General features: G+C 39.2%; 1 protein-coding gene across 2 annotated transcripts in view; it reads left to right on the top strand.

Annotated features, from left to right (window-relative positions):
• Positions 1-21129, top strand: part of C8H8orf34 (chromosome 8 C8orf34 homolog) — a 95490-nt gene extending 74361 nt beyond the window's left edge. Inside the window, exons 11-14 of one of the 2 annotated variants that reach the window (XM_035125357.2) lie at positions 6418-6538; positions 9729-10225; positions 13481-13571; positions 20191-21129. In XM_035125357.2, the coding sequence (XP_034981248.1) occupies positions 6418-6538; positions 9729-10225; positions 13481-13571; positions 20191-20198 (717 nt within the window). In that variant the 3' untranslated portion in view covers positions 20199-21129. Of the gene's footprint in view, positions 1-6417; positions 6539-9728; positions 10226-13480; positions 14471-20190 lie in introns of those variants that run through there. The other variant, XM_060277763.1, reaches the window with a different exon arrangement.
• Positions 21130-22104: the final 975 nt, after the last annotated feature.

Here is a 22104-nt window from a genome sequence, read left to right as displayed (position 1 = left end):
TAATTGATTTTAATATTAACTGTGTTTGACTAAGTCATTGTCTGAGATACAAAAAGCTGTAGGGCCATGCTGGTATAGTCCAAATATTAAGAACGAAAGTGCCCTAGATTTATATATTGGAATTATTAACATTTTTAAACGAAACAAAAACACTGCAGCAAACAGAATTTCTAGGTAAGTAGTATAAAATTCCACCACCATATCTTGGGGTATTTGGTTAATATGGTGCTGCATATAGGTTGGTCTATATTTTGCTTCACTAACTAAAGCAAATAATAGCAATAATATCAAAGAGAATTATGAACAAGTGAGAAAGGACGCTTTAAAAACACAATATAAACAAGGTCAGAAATGCCCAGGGCCCAAGCAGCCTGGCAGAGTCCACAGATAGTAATAATGATGATGATGATGATGATGATACTTATACCCCGCCCATATGGCTGGGTTTCCCAGCCACTCTGCGTGGCTTCCAACCGGAGATTAAAAATACATTAAAATATCAGTCATTAAAAAAACTTCCCTAAACAGGGCTGCCTTCAGATGTCTTCTAAACATCAGATAGTTGTTTATTCCTTTGACATCTGATGGGAGGGTGTTCCACAGGACGGGAGCCATTACCGAGAAGGCCCTCTACCTGATTCCCTATAACTTTGCTTCTCGCAATAAGGTAACCGCCAAAAGGCCCTCGGCCAGTGCTTGCTTAGGCCATCCATTTCCTTTTTTTTTAATAATGATTTTTATTAATTTACAAACAGAAAAAGAAGAAAAATCAACAACTTAAAAAACAATAAGACACATTAAAATACAATAACATAGCAATAAAGGAAAAAAACAAACATCTAAATCCAAATCCAAATTTCTTTAACATTATATATAGGGACCTCCTCGAGTTCCCTCCATCTGCTCTTCATTTCATTTTTATCTTTTAGCAATTTACAATGCATTTTTATATAAATTTCTTAGAATTTCCAATCTATCCTTTCTATGTACTTCACTTATACTCTAAATCCTCAGGTTCTATACAATTCTAAATCTAATCTTAATATACAATTTTTGCATATTTTTTCAAATAGGTTTTAAAATCTTTCCACTCTTCTTCTGTCGCTTCTTCTCCCCGGTCACGAATTCTTCCGGTCATCTCAGCCATTTCCATGTACTCCATCATCTTCATTTGCCATTCATCCACTGTTGGTAGTTCATGAGATTTCCAGTTCTTAGCTAGCAAACCTCTTGCCGCCGTTGTGGCATACATAAAAAAGTTGACATTTTTCTTAGGAATCTCTCCCCCGACTATACCCAATAGAAAAGATTCTGGTTTCTTACTGAATGTGTTTTTCAACACTCTCTTTAGTTCATTATAATTTTCCCCCCAGAAATCTTTTACTAATGGGCAAGTCCACCACATGTGATAAAATGAGCCTTCCTCTTTCCTACATTTCCAACATTTGTTATCTTTGTTATGATAAATCTTAGCCAGTTTTACTGGTGTAAGGTACCATCTATACATCATTTTCATTATATTCTCTCTCAAAAGACTACACGCAGTAAACTTTAAATTCTGTTTCCATAATTTTTCCCAATCTTCCATCATAATATTGTGACCCACATCCTTTGTCCACAACATCATAACATTCTTTGTTTGTTCATCTTTCGTATGCCACTCCAGCAGTAATTTATACATTCTGGAAAGTGTTTTTGGTTTGGGTGCTAACAATTCTGTTTCCAACTTTGACTTCTCTGATTGAAAACCAACTTTCCTATCCATGCTGCCCATCCATTTCCAAGTCCGCAGGCTTATCTGGCAGCAGCAGCCAGAGCTGCAAAGCTTCCCAACATATTAAACTTCCCATGCATTTCCAGAATACCTAATGTAGCATCACAGTATAATTAAAGCACACTTCGTGGGAAAGATTTGCAAAATTCTGAGGTGTATGGTAAGTACAAGACATCATGGAAGAAGATGACCCTCAAGCTCTACAATTCTATGATTCTAAGTTTGCTTGTACATGCAGCTATGTTTTGTTTCTCTTGGTTCATCTCCCAATTGTTGGTTTTGGTGCCAAAGCCTCTGGAAAGCAGCAGGGCTGTAGTAATCAATTGGGGCTATGTGGGGCTATGGCCTTTATTTCAAGAAAATAAATGTGATGATATTTGCACTAAGAAAAACCATGCATAATATGAGAAGTGGTGCCATTTTGACTGCCCTGTATACTTGCATTGTCAGGGAAGAGTGCAGTAACCACACCTGGCTACCCAAACAGAACTCACAAGAGTTTCTGTTCAATGTGTATTCATGGCTGCATGATCAAAAGTCATGCTTAATGCTTATATGGTAGCTGGGAAGTCTGTGGACATATTTGTTGTCTCCTCTACTGGGGAAGATTTGTGGATTAAGGGCACTAGGTAAAGCTCAGGTAGGGTTAAGCCTTACATAGACATTATGGTTAGTAGCCATTGATAGCCTTGTCTGCCATTAAAGATTTTGTTTTTTCAAACATCAAGACTTTATGGAGAAAGCAGACAAATAACTGCTACAGTTTTCCTGTAGCTGCATGTTGTGCTAAATGTCATCAGTCATGCCCAAGCATTTGGAAAACTAATGACAAGCTATGGTATTACAGGCCATATTTATGAGGTAGGAAGCAGAAACATGAGTTTGTTGCACACACACACACACACACACACACACACACACACACATGGCAGTAACATAGAGCTATCACGTGTGTCCTAAGTGTATGACATATTCGTTGAAATCTTTCAGGAACTAGTATTTCTTCACTGATCAGTTCCCCAAGAAGTTTGTTTGACATGTTACCATCTCTGGAATTTCACCATTTGCAGACGGGACAATATTTCACAGGAAGGAAACCTAACTGACTGCCATCAGTACTGTGAGGGACGAGGGATACAGGGAAGTCCCTCCCATCTTAAGTTCCAGCCCATCCCCAAGCGCGGGAGAGAGTAAGGAGAGCTCTGCCTCCAGCGGAGAGTCAGGAAGTGGTGTCCGAGGCTCAGGCAAGGTTGTGGAGCCCAGGCCGCAGGTGGGACAGGAAGTTGGACGCACAGGGGGGAGGCCAATTCCCCCAACTCCCGAATTGCGACGCAAACGTAGGGGGAAGAGGTTGGGTCTGCCAAAGCTGTGGTGCTGGAAGAAAACGCGCCAATCGCCATTCGGGAGTTCAGACACCTCACCTTAAGGATGCATTTTTACTGCTCTGAACACTGTAAATAATCAGCACTTAATAAAAACCTTAAAAGACCATGCTGGAGTCGTTACTCTAGAGTAGCCATACCAGGCCCTCTGACAAGTACCGAAGAGTTTCTCCAAGTCATTTAGTGTATTATTTACAGTATTCATTGTCTTCAATGTTATTATCAGCAGAGGCTGGAGAACCTCAGTCTGATCGCCAGATGTCACTGTGGAGTCAGTTTTTAAGTGGTCTGGCACCTACTAATGATTGTGCTCTGCCCAGTCTACCTGATCTGTGGGGGAAACTGCTATAATGCAGGGAAGGAAAGTTAAAGAAGCCTTTTAGGCTCACAACCAGTGTTTCTAGGTGCACTGACAACTCAGAGGGTGAGCAGAAAAAGGCTTTGAAGCTAGAATGAGTGACAGAACTTCATGAAGTCCTAGGTTGCTACATAGCTTTCTAAACCAGTCTTTAGAGAGACTGCTGTCAGTTCCAAGAAGCAGATACTTGTGTATCTGCCTGTTGCGTTTCTCATGCAGTGCAGATGTGCATCAGTAGCAGATGCACTTACGATTTCCATATCTCACTGTTGGGGTTGCATGTGAGTCCCACCTTGGATATTGCACAGCAGGTGTGAAAAGCAGACACACATGCCACTTCTGCACCTGCTTCTTACCTCTCTGCAAGCCAGTTCCTAACCTTCAGGTGTTTGAGGGAAGCTGCACCTGCTAACTTTGCCCACACTTTTAGGTTGAGCTGTCACTTGGCTATTTGTACTAGTTGGGCAAACCCTGAGAGGGTGCCACAAAGGACAGAATCTGGAAAGTTCTTTGGAACAGGACTCTGCAGTGCCCCATCTTAAAAGAGGGGGAGATAGACATTTACTCTGTGTTTGGGCAGAGTGTAGCCTTTGCAGGAAGGGGCCCTTTCATTCATGCTGGGGAGCAGTAAGAAGGAACACTAGGGCCACTTCGTATTCTCTAGTCCCCATGGGGACACAACTTCCAGAGGAGTGTAGCAACAAAGAAACAGGCTGTACCTGTGAGATGCCTGCCTGGGCAGGATATTGCCTTACAGCAGAATTGATCCAGGGGTGGCTGGTAGGGTGAAGATGCCACTGCTGCTGCCCGCTCATGAGCCACTGCTGCTAGGCAAATGAGTGCAGTGCTGCCGGGATAATGCCACTGCCCCCCTTGTAAGCCGCTGCTGCTAGCAAAACACTTGAAAAGGATAATGTACCTCTTGGTTGTAGGTTTGGATGCTGACACACAAAATTATCGGACAGAAACCATTGTCTTACTTGTTTCCTATACTATACAAAGCCATTTGGTTGGGAGTAAAGATGGCACCGCTTTCAGACATACAAAGGTAAAAGTAAATGACCCCTGACAGTTAAGTCCAGTCGCAGACGACTCTGGGGTTGCGGCACTCATCTCACTTTACAGGCCGAGAGAGCTGGTGTTTGTCTGCAGACAGTTTTTCCGGGTCATGTGGCCAGCATGACTAAACCGCTTCTGGCACAATGGAAAACCGAAACCAGAGCAGCCAGCGCACGGAAACACCGTTAACCTTCCCGCTGGAGCGGTACCTATTTATCTACTTGCACTTTTGAACTGCTAGGTTTGCAGGAGCCGGGACCGAGCAACAGGACCTCACCCTGTTGCGGGGATTCGAACTGCTGACCTTCTGATCAGCAAGCCCTAGGCTCAGTGGTTTAACCACAGCGCCACCTATGCCCCACTTCCTCTTCGGGAACACTTTCCCTCACCAGATGTCAGTGGACCTAGTTACACATCTGAAATTATAATGACAACATGTGTTTGCAGATACAAGAGTCTAACAGTATGTGAAATACACAGGGTTGTATGTGTGTGGGTATGTTTTTAGCTTTTCTGTTTGCATGATTTAATGATTTGAGGACTGAATACTAAATGTGGGGACAAAAATAGAGCTTTCCGAAGTTAAACCATTCTGCTGTAGGGATACATTTTGCAAAGTCAGTTGGAACACTCTCATCCCAAATTCTGCATTAGTAAGGAAATACGCCAGATATAATCTTCAGCCACTTTTATAAAGTTGATTGATGTGATATTTAAATGCAGCCAGATTTTCTTTCCTGTGCTAACGTGGAGCTTCACAGTTTAAATGTTTTTGCATAAACACAGCAGCTTATGTGTTTATGGCTAAACAAAAGGCTTTGGGGTTCTTTAAGGGGGGGAAAGTGTGATTTATGTATAGGCATATAATTTCATGGTATTGTGTTCATTTGTTGTGAACACATTTCTTAGAAACCCAAAAAATGTATTAACAAATATATCTGTGACTTGTATTTACTTCTTTCATGCTAAGGTTTTTTAAAGATTATTTTTATTAGTCTCTGCATGATGCAGTGATTAAAGTGTCTGACTAAGAATGGGGAGACCAAGGTTCAAATTCTACTTGGCCATTTGACCATGTGGGCTAGTCAGACACTTTTCAGCCAGAACTACCATATAGGATTGTTTTGAGAATAAAATGGATGGGACACCATGTACACTTCCTCAAGATATCTTTGGAGAGAGTGAAAGATATGAATGTAATAAATAAAATAAATTGTGCTCTAACGGATAGATAATTTCTACTTTAATTAACCTATAGGCTTCTTGTTTTAACGGTATTCCACATCTGGTCATATGTTTTTTGTTATCTTCTTTGAATGTAAAAAGAAACTAACAAGTTTACTTCATGGTTTCTCATGAAACAACTTTTAAAAGTTAGCTGACAATCTTCCCCAAAATATAATTCTGAACACTGCAGTGTTCAATAACCAAATGACTTTTGTTGCCAACAGTCCTTCCAAAGTACAGTAAGGGCATCACAACTAGTTCCATCTGAAAGGAATATTTTATTTTTATATTTTGTTGCAATGATACAAAACAGCAAAAATGCTGTTTTGTCCCCAGAGGTGATGAATTATATAGATATTGAGGCCAAGTTGATGCTGACTTAAACTAAATGCACTTTCACTGAAGTCAGTGGGATCACAGAGAGTATAAACCATTTCAAATTTTGGCCCAGTATGCTGCCATAGTTTGTACCATTCTCTATACAGGTAAGCAGTACCAGACTGTCTCAATTATGTAATTAAAAGAATGTGCCGTTTTGATGCTTGGTAACTACCATTTTTAATAAGTGTACAAAAACATTTTAGCATTCTCCCTGCTTTTTTTTTCTTTCATGCCAGAATCAACCAGTTTGGGATCTAGACATTATGAGTTCCAGCAGTGGAGACTCCCAAAGCCAGAAGCTATTGAAAGATTCATTGGCTGCAAAAGAACTTCAAACCATGGAAAAACACCTTGCTGGTAGGTATAGTGGCATAAACCCTAGCATTTGCTTGGGGAAGAAATTTCAGGACAGATTTTAGTGGATTGAACAATAAGGTGTTAACAGGGGTGGTTTTTCTTTTCCCAATCTTCGTTACTGTACTTTGAGTCAACAAATACTCATTTTAAGACAGACATTGAGGCTTGCCTGTAGATCGTAATCAAAATATATCTGGACAGCTTCCTTACACATTTGTTTCCATAGCTCAGTAACATTCAGTGCTAGTGAATTATTGTTATTACTGCTAAAAACAGCACTGTATAAATCTTCCCAAATGGCTCCAGAATCCATCACATGGTACCTACAATCTGAAGAATCCTTAGGTGCCTAGTCTTTCAGTAATTACTTGTAGTGAATAGTCACAGTGAAAGGGTCACAAGATTAGGTCCATAAAGGAAAGAAACTCTTGATTGTCAAGGAAACAGGCCAAGTGGAATCTTCTTGTCCAAAGATGGTCTTCCACTATCCAGTACCACCAAGGTCCAGAAGAGAACTGATCCCAGTTCCTCATCCTTAGTTTCCACAGTCAAACTTTATCCCAGTTCTAAACATGAAGCTTTGGACAGGAACACCAGAAGCTGCCTTATACCAGGTCAGACCACTGGCTCACCTAGCTCAGTTTTGACTACGTAGCAGCTGTTCTTCAGGGTTTCATGCAGGAGTCCTTGTCAGCCCTACCTGGAGATGCTGGGGATTGGACCTGGGACATTCTGCTTGCAAAGCTCTGCCACTGAGCTATGGATGCTTTTTGCATGGGGCAAAAATAAGCGTTGAAATCATCCACTAATAGCATGATGTCTGGGACAGGTGGGGCTCCCAAGAGTGTGGGCAGGAGGCACACCTCCGTGCAGGAGAAGTCTCAGGTTGCAGGCGCGCAACCCATCAGGGGACGGTATATAAGCTGGCAGAGGGGTGGGGTCCCACTATTACTTCAAGTGCTCCACAGGGCACAGATCTGAGGGATAGCTGCCTAGTGGCTAGAAGCACCCAAGAAGGTTTACTTGGTTATTTGAACATGTCTTTGTTGGCCCATTCAATTTCATTGCTCATCGTCACTTCACCCCAGTGTTCACCATATAAGGATGAGGTTTAATTAGTGATGCTCCTCCCCGCTTTGTCTATGTCACCTACCAATACCATTTGCCTCCTGCTTCCGCCCATCAAGATATTCAGGATGGAAAGCTCTGCTGTTTAGACATTACCTTAGTAACCAGTAGTGGCCAGTGGAGATGCTGCTGCTGCTGCTGCTGCTCTCCTGGCTTCCAAACACAGCATGCTACTGGCCCACACTGTATGGGGAGGCATGGGGAGCTCTGAGCTGTGCAGTGTGGTGGAGCCAATCCACCACTCTTGCCATCACATGTCTGTGCAATGCCAAGCTCCCCACGCCTTTCCCATCTTCTCCCAGTAAGTGTCAGAATCGTGTTATCTATGGAAGCTGGGAGAACAGTAGCATCCCACCAACTGCTACCGCTAGCAATCAAGTCCAGAAAGGTAGATAGGTAAATAGGTAGACATCCTTCAGATCACCAAGTGCTAGGCTCTGGTTAATTGTGAGGCATCCATCAACTTCCCAAGCTTATTACCTGCAGAGACCTTTCATAGTCCCATTTGATATTCTATGTCTATGTCTATTTCAATTTATATGCCACTAATAAGAACTTTCTTAAATAAATTAATATGCCAAATACATCAAAATATTTGGTGGCACTATATTCTCTTTTAAAACACTTCCTTTCTTCCGTTGGGAAAAGCTGATGTTCAAAATCAACATATATATTCTATGCTAAATAAATGAAAACCATTTTGTAGTGGAAAATTTTAAATTAGCTGTGGAGAAATGATTGAAATGCTTTGCTTATCAGCAGAACCAATCAGTTTTTTTAGATAGCATCTTGGGCCAAAGTTATGATGTTCATTGAACTCTCATTGAAACATAAACAGCATATATCAGTTTTCCAACATACCTTCTTATTCACCGTAGATAAGTCAATGAACCCAGTCATTTGCAAAAACACAGGTTAATTTAATTGTGGGAGAGCTCATTCCACATTTGGTTTAAGTTATGGCATTCGCATTGTCATCTATTGACCTAGACAATTTAAACAGGTAGTCTCCAAATTGTGAAGTGAAGTGATATGTATTAATTTTTTTAAAGAAAAGAAAAAAAATAAAAGCTTAATGCAAGCAAAATCATTTTTTTAAAAAATCATTGATGGCATCATTTTCTCCACTCAATTATTTTAATATTATAGCAACAATAGCAATACCTGTTCTTACCTTTTTATTAAATTAAGCACAGATGTCCATTAAACCAGTGATTGCCATAGCCGCAGCCTTGGATTCAAACAGAAATCAATCATTGTGCTCTGACGCTCCCTCCAGCTTGCTGTCTTTACCAGCCTGCAACCTTTTTTTTCTCCAGGTCACATCACAGCCAACTCTACACCAAACTCTGGCTTTAGTTCTTCTAACTATCTCAGAGCTGGAGGAGAGGTCCCACCTGTTTTCAGTCTGGCTTTCCTTTGTTCTCATAAAGGCCCATCTCCCACTGAACACAGGAAGCATCCAGGGATTAAGAGTGTAGCATCCAGTTTAACTCCCCAAGCCTTGATTAAATTCTAACACCTACTGGACCTAGGAATTTAGAGAAGTCTGGCACTCACCAAATCATGACAAAGAAGAGATTCTTTAGGGATGTGCTGATGTCTGTAAAATTTCAAGATGGTAATTTTTATGAATGCTGTCTTGCGTAGTGATATTGCAACCCATCATGTGGGTTGTGGCAGCATATACTGCAGTAGAATCCTATTCCATACCAGATTGCTTAGATTACCATCAGAATATTACTATTACTATTACTGTATTATTATTATTATTATTATTATTATTATTATTATATTAATTTAGTTATATCCACCTTTTTCCCTGGCAGAATATGACATCCGCTTGTAGAGGTTTCACTGTATCAGAAATGATTGTGAGGAATGGGTCCAAAAAAGTGGCTTGCCAGAAACCGCTTAGTAAGTCCCTTGCTGATATGAATCCAAGTTCCCTAGTATTAGAGTAATAAATAAACTATATCCTCAAGTTCGAATAAACATGGTGATCAATAGGATACAGGGATTTCAATTCTTGTTATATTGTGTTACTTTTGTGTCTGTGCAGACATCGCAAAGGACCTTGCGCTGTGGGAAGAAGGAAGACTATTGCGGAATACCAGTAGCCAACAAACTAATTTACTTGCACTAGATCACCAAGGAAATTTTAAAGTTCCACCAAGCCAGGATTCAGGACCACAAGTGCCAAGTCTGACTGGGAAAGATATTCAGCTCCAGCTTCAAAGAAACAAATCACCACCATTATCCAGCAACAATAGACTACAGGTCTCCAGTGTCACAAACAGTAGGCCTCAATCTCCACAGACCAACAGGTCTTCTGTGCTCCCAGCTCCAGCAAACAGGCCTGCAGCCCCAAATGCTTTGTTGCAAATACCTCTTTCCCCTAGCAACCAAGGAAACAAGGAAGGAGTCGTTAGTATGCAGAGAAGCCGGTCTTTAATATCAAAGAACCAACTTGGGAGGACCATCACCACTCCCTCAGGGCTCCTGGAAACAAGCGGAGACACTCTAGGAAACGTCACTCAAAGAAGCAGTTTGTCCGAAGTAAGTTTTATATATATATATTTGAAAGCAAAGCAAAAATTATCAGTAAATCTGAATCCTGTGTACATCCAGGTAAGTTATACTCAGAGCTGACCTATTGAAATCAGTTGACTATTCGTATATTGCCCATATATTATCATATAATGTTTGACAATAGATCCAACACCTTGTTCATAGTGGTGTTCAAGTTGCTTTAATTATATATCTAGTCTGTGTGTGCACACATGTGCATAAGCATGTATTTATTTCTCTATTGACAGAGGTTTATATTGAAGGAAGGCATTTTTTGCAGATTTCTTTCTTTAGCCCTCTTACTCACTGAAAATCGGCTCCAGTGGGTTGGGGTATTTTTTTTTTGAAATAACTGTGGGAGGTGGCACTAGGAGCTGGGGTGTGTGTGGAAAGGGAAGATAGCAAAATCTGCTTCCATAGGCTTCAGCTTAGCCACTGTGAGAACATGATGCTGAATTCAATGGACCACTGTCCTAGTTGAGCAGGCTCTTTTCATGTTATGACAAGAGTTAATGGCAAATGTTGCATGTTCAGAGTGGTATTAACACTCCTAAAAGAAAAAAATTGAGATTTATATTTCATACTTGGAAAGCAAATTGGGAGAAGGATTTACATACTGTACCTCCTTTTTGCTCACAAGTAGAATTCCACAGAGAATTTTGTTTTGTGAATTTGCGTGTCTGTGGATCTCAGGTACCATTTGTGTAGTAGGGAAACAAACTTGTCCTTTCCCATCCATTGTATGAGACTGGGATATTGCCCTATTGCACCAATAACCCACAAAAGATTGAATATGGCTGGGATGCACTTTATTTAATTGATTCAGGTAGGTGTGGAGCTTCAGTAAAGGAGTTTTATCCTCAGCAGTCCATGAATCTGTCACAATTTGCTTAGTAATTCAATGCATACCTGCCAAGTCTCCCGCTGAAAAATGCGGGATCAGCAGCAGTGCGGCACCCGACGTTGCATAGAAGCAACTTCCAGGGCCGCTCTTCCCATGTGTGCCTGGCGGCCATCTTGGTGGTGGCCGCATGGCGGCGGCCGTCGCCAAGATGGCCACCGCCATGCAGCCACCACCAAGATGGCCACTGGGCATGCGTAGAAACGACTTCCGGTGCCGCTCTGCCCAATTCCGGTGCCCACACATGGGAAGAGCGGCACCCAAAATGGAGGCTCCCTGGCAGGTAGGAAATCCGGGGAAATTTCCGGGATTTTTCTCCATTCGGGAGAACAGCGGGAAACGGATTAAAATCCGGGGGTTTCCCGCAAAAACGGGATACTTGGTAGCTAAGATTCAATGTTAAATCCGTATTTTTTTAAAAAAATGTTTTTTGCCAAATTATAAAATGTGCAGTGTTCGAAGAATGAATGCTAGAACATTTTCTGTTCCATTTCTGTTCAGTGATATCTTTAAAGCTCTTCCTGTCCTTACGGGAGTGACCATGTTATAAGCAGGCATTTTTTTTCTAAACAGGCAAAGAGGCTTAAAGAATTTGGCAACGGTTAACATGTCATCTGTGTAGTTCTTTTTGTAAAAAGTGCAAAATTTTAGTTTTGGAGTTCTGTCTGAAAGAATTATAAGTTGCTTGATGATCTTAGTTCTTGTACACATGCCTGCGTTTCTATTGGCAGGGATTATGCTGTAGCAAATGTGCAGGTGTGTTGTATTACCAGCTCATTTCAAAATCAAACCAAGCAATGTAACGTAGATAAATATTTTTATTATTGCTACAGGATGAATAAATCAAGTTTTTAAATCCTTTCCTACATTCACATATATACACATTTAGTCTTTTAGATCTTCAGGCCTTTCTACAAGTGGATTATCAATTGAGACAAATAGGTTTGAGGATCAAACTCTTAGCCTTTATGAAGTGTGACAACTGAATGCCGAATCTCTTTGGGACAGTATTTCTTGGAGTCTGCAATAGCTCTTATGTTGATGTTTGGGAGGGACAGAGAGACTGTCAGGTTGTATGGGACTTCCCAACAAGATGCTTTATAAACAGCCTTTCTGAAGTGGGTTATGTCTTAATTAAATAAGCTGAACTTAGTTCCCATTGAAGTCTTTGGAACCCAACTTATGTCATTACTAATAGATCCCATTCAACTCAATGGGAAACAACTTCAGCTGCCGTGGGAAACAACTTTAATACATTCCAGTGACCTTATTTGCCTGGTGTAGGTTAGTTGCAAGTTCCCGCAAGACTTGGCCCATTTTTTGATTTTGTTTTTTGCATAATTTGGTGTTGCATACAGTAGTTGCTTTTTCTTTCAAAAATAGCCAACATTGGGAGGTCACGTGGAGTTGGGCCCTTTGCCTTTTCAAATGCAGATCACACTGAGCCTCTGTCTTGTGACTTCTCCAAAGAAGAGCCTTGTGAGTCTCAAAACATTACTACCCTTTTTTATTGACCAAATATTTATTCAGCACAGTAAACTTTCTTATGTGCTGGGTTTCACTTGTTGGCTAATTTCCAGCACAGCAACAGCAGCCCAAACAACATACTTCCAAACAAAAGTGTCCAGGAAGCCATCCTCCTATGAATCCTGTGTTAAAATTACATCAATGCCTCTCTGTGTGAAATCATGTCCTCCCTGATCTGCAAGCAATTTAAAAACGGGGGGGTTATTTTGCTGCAAGAAGTCTGGATTTTATTACAGCTTACATCTGTTCATTGTATATCAAGATTCATTTATTTGCTACTTTTCTACACAGAGACAATCCTTCTATGTGTCAGTTTTGCTAGAATTGTCACACGATTAAAGAAATCATAGATGAATCAACTGAGTTTTGGATTGGTTAAATTTGCATGTGCATAAAATCATCGGTTTCTGGCTATTTGTTAACTTCGCTGACTTCAATAGAACCTCTTCCCAAGAAAATCCACAGAATTGCAACTTTCCAGCTTCCTTGGAAGAAGTGGTGTGATGTCTAGGCCTTGGTTTTGGGACTGAAGCCATCAGCTTTTTTTCCTTGTGAAGTTGGGTCTTCCAAGGAGCCTAGAACCCACAGTGCCTACAGCACACTCAGCTCTGACCCTCCATTCTAGCACATAACTCATGGGATTGACAACTACAACATAAAAAGGGCAGAAAGAGACCCCTTCCAAAATGATACCCAATTAATCAGGAGAACTTTTTGAATTTCATCTTTAATTTTTTAAATCTGTTTGTGTATAATTGAAAGAAACATTGCAGCCCTAATTCTTATTCCTTCTCCAACCATTATTTTTGTTACAGGATGAATTCTTACAACTTCAACTTGCCCACCAGCCTTGGATTTTACCAAGCGACAATGAAAGCGAAGGAGTGGAAGCAGATCTAGATAAACGTAAGAGGTTGCTCCTTGTTTGATATAAATTGTTGGCAGCTTGGAGTAGGCACCATATTTTCACAAAATAGGTGTTCTGCAAACTACTTTTTATTTCTAACAGGTTTAGTTATGATTTGCCTATAGGAGTGAAGAATGATGGATTTTATTGATGGGATCTCAGCTATATTACCGTAGGGCTGAAAGTGCTTGTAGGTTATGCTCCCTGCTTACCATACTACAAAGCTTAACATGTTAATTCATCTCTTATCAATGTGTGCTACATGCAGAAACCAGGGATAAAAAGTTGTGCCAAGCCAAAATCTCTGTTGAATGAGTGTAGTAACACAACCAGATACCAAGCATCCTGGAGTGCTGTCCTAAAGAGAGAGAGAGAAGACTATAGTCCCAGCTTTAAAAACTTTGCTTGCTTGAATAATTCTTGTTGTGCCATGAACATATTTCACAGCTCCAGCTCAAGGGTGTGACATAGACATCTTACTGGGTTAAGGATCCTAAATAATGGAAGTTAAGACAAGTAGTATCTGCTAGTTTCCCTCCACATGCTGAGGCTACAACAAATTATATATGGTGGCAAGTAAACATAAATAATCTTGCTGGAAATGTGAATTGCTCTGACAGTTGCTTTTAAAAAGATCACAGTAGTTTGTAATCTGCCAGGGTGAAAATGTGTGTCATTTCCTAAACTATTTTAGATTTTATGGCTACACTGGAGCAGGCTGTTTAACCAGGTGCTCTGCAGTACCTTGTGCGTAGAACTGAAACCATTTAAACAATACATATTGAAGTAAGAAGAATCAGACTTGTGGAAAAATTGAGAGGGGAGAAAACCATTGAGCTGTTACTTGTTTACATCAATATGACAACCACAATATAATTCTTTTTATCGTAACTTGTAAATTTAGTTACAGGTAGGTAGCCGTGTTGGTCTGAGTCGAAGCAAAATAAAAAAATTCCTTCAGTAGCACCTTAAAGACCAACTAAGTTTATATTTTGGTATGAGCTTTCGTGTGCATGCACGAAAGCTCATACCAAAATATAAACTTAGTTGGTCTTTAAGGTGCTACTGAAGGAATTTTTTTATTTTGTAAATTTAGGACATCAAGCTCTAAATAATATTTAACTTATTTCTGATAGTGAATTGGAGTTCTTTTGCCCTTCCTGTACATCTTGCCCAAGAGGCCAGGTCAGACCCAAAATCTGATGCTCACAAAGTGCTATTACACAAGGAAGTTACCTGGAAATGAGTTGCCCTTGTCACTTTTCTGAGATGTGAAATGGATTACTACATTAGATAGAGTCCTAATCGACTCACAGAACTATCCATAGAACATTTACATGTGTGATCTGTTAGGACCTGCATGTTCACATCATTTCAGAATGTCATGCTGTACATTTCAGACATTAAGCTAGGTCAAAATACTTCCTGATGGAGAAAGTTTTCCTCTGAAATCAAAGGAACCTTTCAATCCAGCCTGCAGTTAGAATAATCTACATTAGAGTACATGCTACAGATGTACATTTTCTTTCCAGGGTTGATTTCACACCAGTGGATCATCACTAGGTGTTAGTTGCTGAGAGTCAGATAGAAGGGGTACAAAATGTTTGTTTGTCGGTCTAGCTATTCGTTTATCAACCATCCGTTTACCCAGCAGGACTTCCCTTTTTTCTCCTCTCTCTTTAGCCTAGCACACTCCCCAAAATTCAGAGCAGATTTGTGGAGTGTGCAGGGCTGCAGGGGGAGTGGAAGCCAATTCCATAAATCAATTTATTTCATCAATAATTGTAGCAACATCTAAGTGGTTTACACAAAGATAAGATAATAAAATCACAAAAACGACAACCATACTTTAGAACGTACAAAAGTTAAATTACTAGAACAGATTAAAATTACCTCATAACCACGTTACTGGCAGACAGACACTGTCAACCATCACCTGAGAAAAATGAATTCCTAGAGTTTTGTGAAGCTAACACCCATCCCCAGATATCACCATAGTCCTGTAGTCCCTGGACATGTCTGGAAGAAAAGCCACGTGAAACTGGTCTAGATTTTATTTTAGATTTAGTTTAAAATATAGGAAAATCTCCTGAACCTTTTAATTTTAACAACTAGGAACTACAACTTTGCGTCAGCTCATTTTGTTGCTCACTATATATCTAAAATTCTTATTTGTTTCATTGTGAATTCTTGGAATAAATCTGCACATGTTAAATTAACAGATGTTAAAGACAAATAGAGACGATAATAAGGCAACCAATTAATTTGGGCTTTTGAGAGAGAACTAACATTCATGTTACTAACGCAACTACCAACACCATGTTACTAAATTAGTTCAGTCCACTGAATTGTAATTTTAAAATCTGCTTTTTGCTTTCATGAGTAAAAACTGTTTACTTTAGCTTAAACCTGTAACATGCAAAGCAGAGAGGGGTCAAAACTCTGTAATTAAAATAATGGCTACCTTCTTGCAGATATTCTAAGGGCGCAACAGACTAGCATCTTGATCTAAACCCATATATCAACTTTCATAGTTACCTATCTTTTGCTGCATGAAGTAGGTTGTTCTTTGTACTATTTTAACCATTGGAGGAGAACAAAAATGTTTGATCTAAGCAATATTGTACTGTATGTGACATCTGAGACTGGCAAATTGGTTAAAGGAATAAGTCTTTAAAAAATAATTATATGGGGTAATGGCAACCATCTGGTTTTGGAATGTAGTTGCTGTAGCCAATCTTACAAGTGAAGGGCAACTCCTGGAAAATGCAGGCTGCCAACAGGCTGCCAACACCCAGGTGTTGAAATGTCTGTAAAGCGGAGAGCCAGTAAAAGGCCTGGCATCGTTTACAGTGCCAATTCCCAGTGTGCAGTGCAGGTAAAAGGCCCAACCATGTAAAGACCAGCCTAATTTAATTTGGCTGTGTGAGAGGAAAGTTAATGCATTAGAAATCTTCATGGACACTGTGTGTGATTTAGTGCCAAGAGGAATGAAACTTCATAATTTATGACTGTGAGCAGAAGAGCTGTAGAATTAATCTTCACAACAACAACAGGTGTCCTTTGACGCAGCTTTTAATAAATTACATGCAGCTAATATTTACTACATTCTTCAACTTCTTCAAGATAATAACTGCCCAGGTGTAAAGCTAATTTTGGATGGTGAAAGAAAATTACACCAGCTGCACAGGTATTAGGAAAGAGGGTATCACAGTAGTCTAATGCTTTTTATAGATAGTTTTTTATCACCTGACCAGCTGAGATGAAAGAACTTCATTTATCAAAAAATTATTTGATGAACGTTGTACTGGGAAATTTACAGTGCAATCTGATGCATATCTCATTAGAAGTATTCCCCATTGAGTTCGATGGAACTTACAACAAAAAAAGAGGTGCTGATACTGAGTATCCTTGAGTACCCCCTGAAAAAAGCACTGCTCCCAGGTCAGTGTGTATGGTCCAGGGATAGGAAGCTCTGAATGGAACAAGTGGAACTGAAAATCCTACCTTTTTTTTTTTTTACAAATTTAAATAATTCAATAGCAGTTTTGTTCAGTGTTTCACAGAGAAGCCTAAACCACCGTATGCATCATTGGGAAAACAACATGGTGGAAAGGTTTATCAAATGAGCATGATATGTAAACCAGAAAGCTTTTGCTCAAAAGAATTCAGAGTTTTCAGATTCAGATACATTTATTTGTATTGTTACAGGTATGTAGCTGTGTTGGTCTGACGTAGTCGAAACAAAAAAAAAAATTCCCCTTCCAGTAGCACCTTAGAGACCTCTAAGGTGGTCTCTAAGGTGCTACTGGAAGGATTTTTTTTATGATTAGCAGTGGTGTATTTTTGCATACCTAATTCTGAGATTCCTGTCAGAATGAGGACCACAGATCATATAGCATGAACCAGGCTGGCAAAATCTGAATTTCAATTTTTTATTTCCATTTTAGTATGAAATTCAAGGCTGTAGACCCTTTTGTGAACTCAAATTAAAGTCAGGAAAGTTAAACTGAATTAGTGTGGATATACCAAATTTAGGGTTGTTTTTTACTCCATTCATTGATGACAACATCTCTTGTCCTTTTCAGTAGACAGATACATATGGACTTCAGGTGTGTTTTGATTAAGGACCTTTGTGCATATTGAGATGTGGGTTGGCCCATTGGAATGGGCATGTGATAAAATGATGAATAGCTACACTACATCTCCACCTGAAAAACTGACCTCTTCTCATTTCTGACACATGCACTCAAATGTCCCTTGATTCAACTCATTAAGGGCCGATGGCTGACCTACTCATTTTGAAGCCATCAGAGTATTGTTTCACCACAAACTTAATGCAGTGAAAACAAGAACATGAATCTTGGCATATACAAAGTGCAGTGGTGCCTCGCTAGACGAATGCCCTGTAAGACTAATTTTTCGTTTAACAAAGAGATTTTTCGAGCGGAGCTTGCCTTGCTAGACGAATTTGTTTTGTGAAAAATTTGTCTAGTGAATCGCGGTTTCCCATAGAATTGACTCACAGAACGAATTAAATTCGTCTTGCGAGGCACCACTGTACCATGTTAATTGGTCCTTAAGATTTTAATGCTTGAAATATAGCTATAAACTGCAAATTATTTCCATCATGTATTTGTCATGATTTGTTGTGATAAACCTTTTTGCGTTACTTATGAAAACAAGTGAGGTAGAATTATAGATGCCTCAAATACTCTGCAATTGCAATTGCTGTTCCTTCTTTGGTGTCATTCCCTTCCCCCTGCTTCCTCCTGCCTGCATTTGTCAATTGGCTGATACTACACAATGAGGGAAAATATGTGAATGAGATTGCATAGCAATGCGACATAACAAATCAGATTGGCTATGCAGTTGTATCATTGAGGGAAGAGTGGAAGACAAAGTAAATAAACAGACATTGTTGCAAAAGTTCACAAAATTGCCTAAAAAGTATTCTGAGTTGCAATTATTTTATTTGTATTTATTTGGGGAGGGGGTGGAACTGTAAGTTTTAGCTCAGCTGTGAAATAAATGGCATTTGTGAAAGGAGGAAAACACAGCTGCAGACTTTTCAAGTACAGGATGGTTTTCTTAGCAGGACTGTACTTTACAAACTGTCAGCATAACCTGAACATAGAAGTTGTTAAAGGTATGTTTTTAGGTTTGGGGCCATTTAACATTGGTATTGTAACTGTCATGCTCTCCGAATAAGCAGTGTAATCATTCAGTTTTGGTAACCTATGCAATAAAAAGTTAGGTGATAAGTGCTTTTCCATTTAAACAAATATAGCTAAAAGCAAATTAACTGAACTATTTTATCTAAATGTGCAGTGAAATTGTGAATGCAAACAAGACTTTCCATTTCGGAGCTATGATAGGGGGATTCCCTAATTTATCCTGATGCCAACACTGAATATCCTTCATAGGAAATGCCAAGATAAACCATGCTGGATATAAATGTTTAACTTCTCGTTTAGACTTAAAAGGACTCTCTTACATTCAAATAAACATTCACAATGGTATTCCGAGTATTCAGGAGAGATTACACTTTCCTGTATACTGTGAAATTTTAAATCTTTTGTGGACCTCATTTATAAACTTAGCAGAAAAGGAATATGCAGAGTTAAGTCTAAAACATAGTAATTATTGCACCACTCATTTTTGAAGTCTTTACTTAGTCTTAATAAAAGTGATTGTGTCAGAAATGCAAAGCCAAATGAGATGCCAATTTTCAGTAAACCTGCACCGTTCATATGTTCTTACTTTAAAAACTGTTTTGTTAGCTTTGGCACTCAAATAGCGTGGCAGTCAACAAGTGAATATTGAACGACAAATCATGCCAATCTTCCTTCTATCCATCATTGGGTTTGTAGTTACTCTTTACATAACATACTAAAACCACCCTCACTGGTACATGTGCGCACTCAGCCTTTGAGCCCAGAGTGGAAAACACCTTGCCCTCTTCTCCCAGGTCTTTGGCTGATTAAACAAACTATGGCCTGTTTAAGTGTGTGTGAGAAGAGTTACTGTTTTTGTATTGTTTTTGTTTTTATATTGTAAACTGTCCTATGATCCTCAGATGAAGGTGAGTATAGAAATAATAATAATAATAATAATAATAATAATAATAATAATAATAATAATAATAATAGGCTGCAACTCCCATCATCCCTCATGACTGGCTGTGCTGGCTAGGGCTGATGGGAGTTGAAATTCATCATCATCTGAAGAGCCACAATTTCCCTATTCCTATCCTAATCCTTAAAACATAAACTTCTGCTTACTTTAGATTTACACAAGCACATAAGGATTGCTTGTTCCCGCACATGGAAATTTGACCTGACTTCCATACTGTCTAGGTTCTGGCCATGAAGATCCTTGCTTCATCATGAGAGTTATTGATCAGGGCTAGAACATCTTCCTGTGCAATACATTTCTTAAAGTGGCAATAATCCCTTATCACTGTGTGTAACTTCATTTAAGCTACATTTATGTATTTCATGTTCTCACTACTCATTACCAGTAAGAATACCCTTACAAAAGATGCTCACACTAATTTTCTCCTGTTTCTTTTCAAGTATGTTGTTTCTAACTATTCTTTCTTTCATTGTTTTCCAGGTTTGTGAACAAATTCGGTGGAAATAATGAAGAATGGTTTCTCATAATTATATAACCTGCAAGTGAAAAGTTCTTTTCACTGATTGTGTATAATAAAAGCTTATTTTTATAAATTCAACAGAACGTAAGTGGAATTATTTTAATGTGTGTATGCTAAAATGCACTAACCTCACATCTATCTTATTGTACAATGGCCTTAGGTAAAGGTGGTTAACAGTCACTTTTTAATACATAGTCCGTAATATAATGTATTTTATTTATACCCCTCTTAATTTGATATATAAAACTTTGCCTGATGAAAAGAAGGTTTACCTTAAAAGATTTTATGCATATAACTTGACTAAGGTTTTCTACTCCTTATATTTTTCTAAACTTTCCTCATTTTTAAATCAATAAACTTTTAAAGTATTTAGCCACATCTGCCGATATGTATACTGTATACAACATTCAAATGTCACGGATGGTTGGCTTTTCACTCATAAACACGGTAGAAATTTGCTGAGACAATAGGAAGGAAGGAAGGAATGGGCTGTGGGGCACGTGTGGTTTTCTTTACATGTGTTTGTGTGCATGTGTACTCACAAAGGCCTAACGTTTCACATTGCTTTTACTGAGTTCTAATTAAATCCTTTACAAAATAAACAGACTACTAAGTGAAATAATGTGGAATGCAGCATGCACAAATGAAATATTCTTTACTCATATCCTAAATGGCTTAAGCATTTGACAGTTTACTATAAGTGTTTGTGTGTGAAACAAGTTGACTATTCTGGATCTGGGTATGATATTTCTGCGAAGATTTCAAATGAAAGAGCTGTCAGAATGATTGCATTTGGTGCATTAATTTAAGCTATTTATTCTGTTAAGCATGGGTTTGGTTTAGTGCCTTCTGTTTCTCAGCCATAACCACATAATAAAGTTGCCTGCTGTTACAATTGATATACATTGTCAGATTATTGAAGAAATAAAATGAAATTCCTATCACAAATATACTGAGAATATGAGCTTTTTGTTTCGTTTCTGTTTTTATTCTGAAAGCTAGTAATCATGGAGAGAGCATTCAAATAAAATGTATTTATTTTATCTAGATTCCAAGGTGGTTTACAACAGCATAAATTAGGGGCAGCCAACATGGTGCCCCCCAGGTGTCATTAGACTGATTGTTGGTCATGCCGGCTGAGGCTTATGCGAATTGTAGCCCACAACATCTGAAGGCACATTAACTACCCCCTGGCCTAGGACAAGCATACAATGCAACATCATGCAACCAAACTACCAGCAGCAGATAACATATTAAGATATATTGATAGCAGGCAACTACGTAAATTTAAAATGCCTGAGTGAATTAAAAAATGTTGTTGAGGATGGGGAAAGTATAGCAATATTGGCACCGGATGAGTTTCCTTGGAGAGTGCATTTTATAATGGGCTTTATGACCTTTTTTTTAAAAAAAATACAATACTGTATACTGGTAGAGACAGTAATGCCTTTCTAGATCATTACAATGCTTCCTGCTACACTCCTGACCTTTCCACATTTTTACTGATGCCAATGGATGTACCGTATTGGCCCAAATATAAGCCTCACTTTTTTCCCTCCAAATTTTGACTGTGAAAAGTTCGAGTATGGCTTATATTTGCGACCTTACGGCTCCCCCCCCCCCAGGAAGCAGCCCGGGTATTGTCTTCCCCCCTGTTAACTTTTAAAGGTGTGTCTTATTTGCAGGTGCGGCTTATATTCGGGTCAATACGGAATGTTAAGGAGGATAAAATTCCAACATTTCTGTTAGGCAAGAGATGCAGTGCTATCAATTTTTATCCTTAGTATTAATGGATTGCAAGGGGGTTGTTTTTTTATTGTTAATTTATTTCCTGCCCTTCACCCTAAGGTCCAAAGGTGCGTAACGTGAACAAG

This window comes from Zootoca vivipara, chromosome 8 (assembly GCF_963506605.1).
Source record: "Zootoca vivipara chromosome 8, rZooViv1.1, whole genome shotgun sequence".
In the NCBI taxonomy this organism is placed as follows: Eukaryota; Metazoa; Chordata; class Lepidosauria; order Squamata; family Lacertidae; genus Zootoca; species Zootoca vivipara.
Note: the sequence above shows the minus strand (reverse complement) of the source record. Positions and strands in the feature narration are given on the sequence as shown.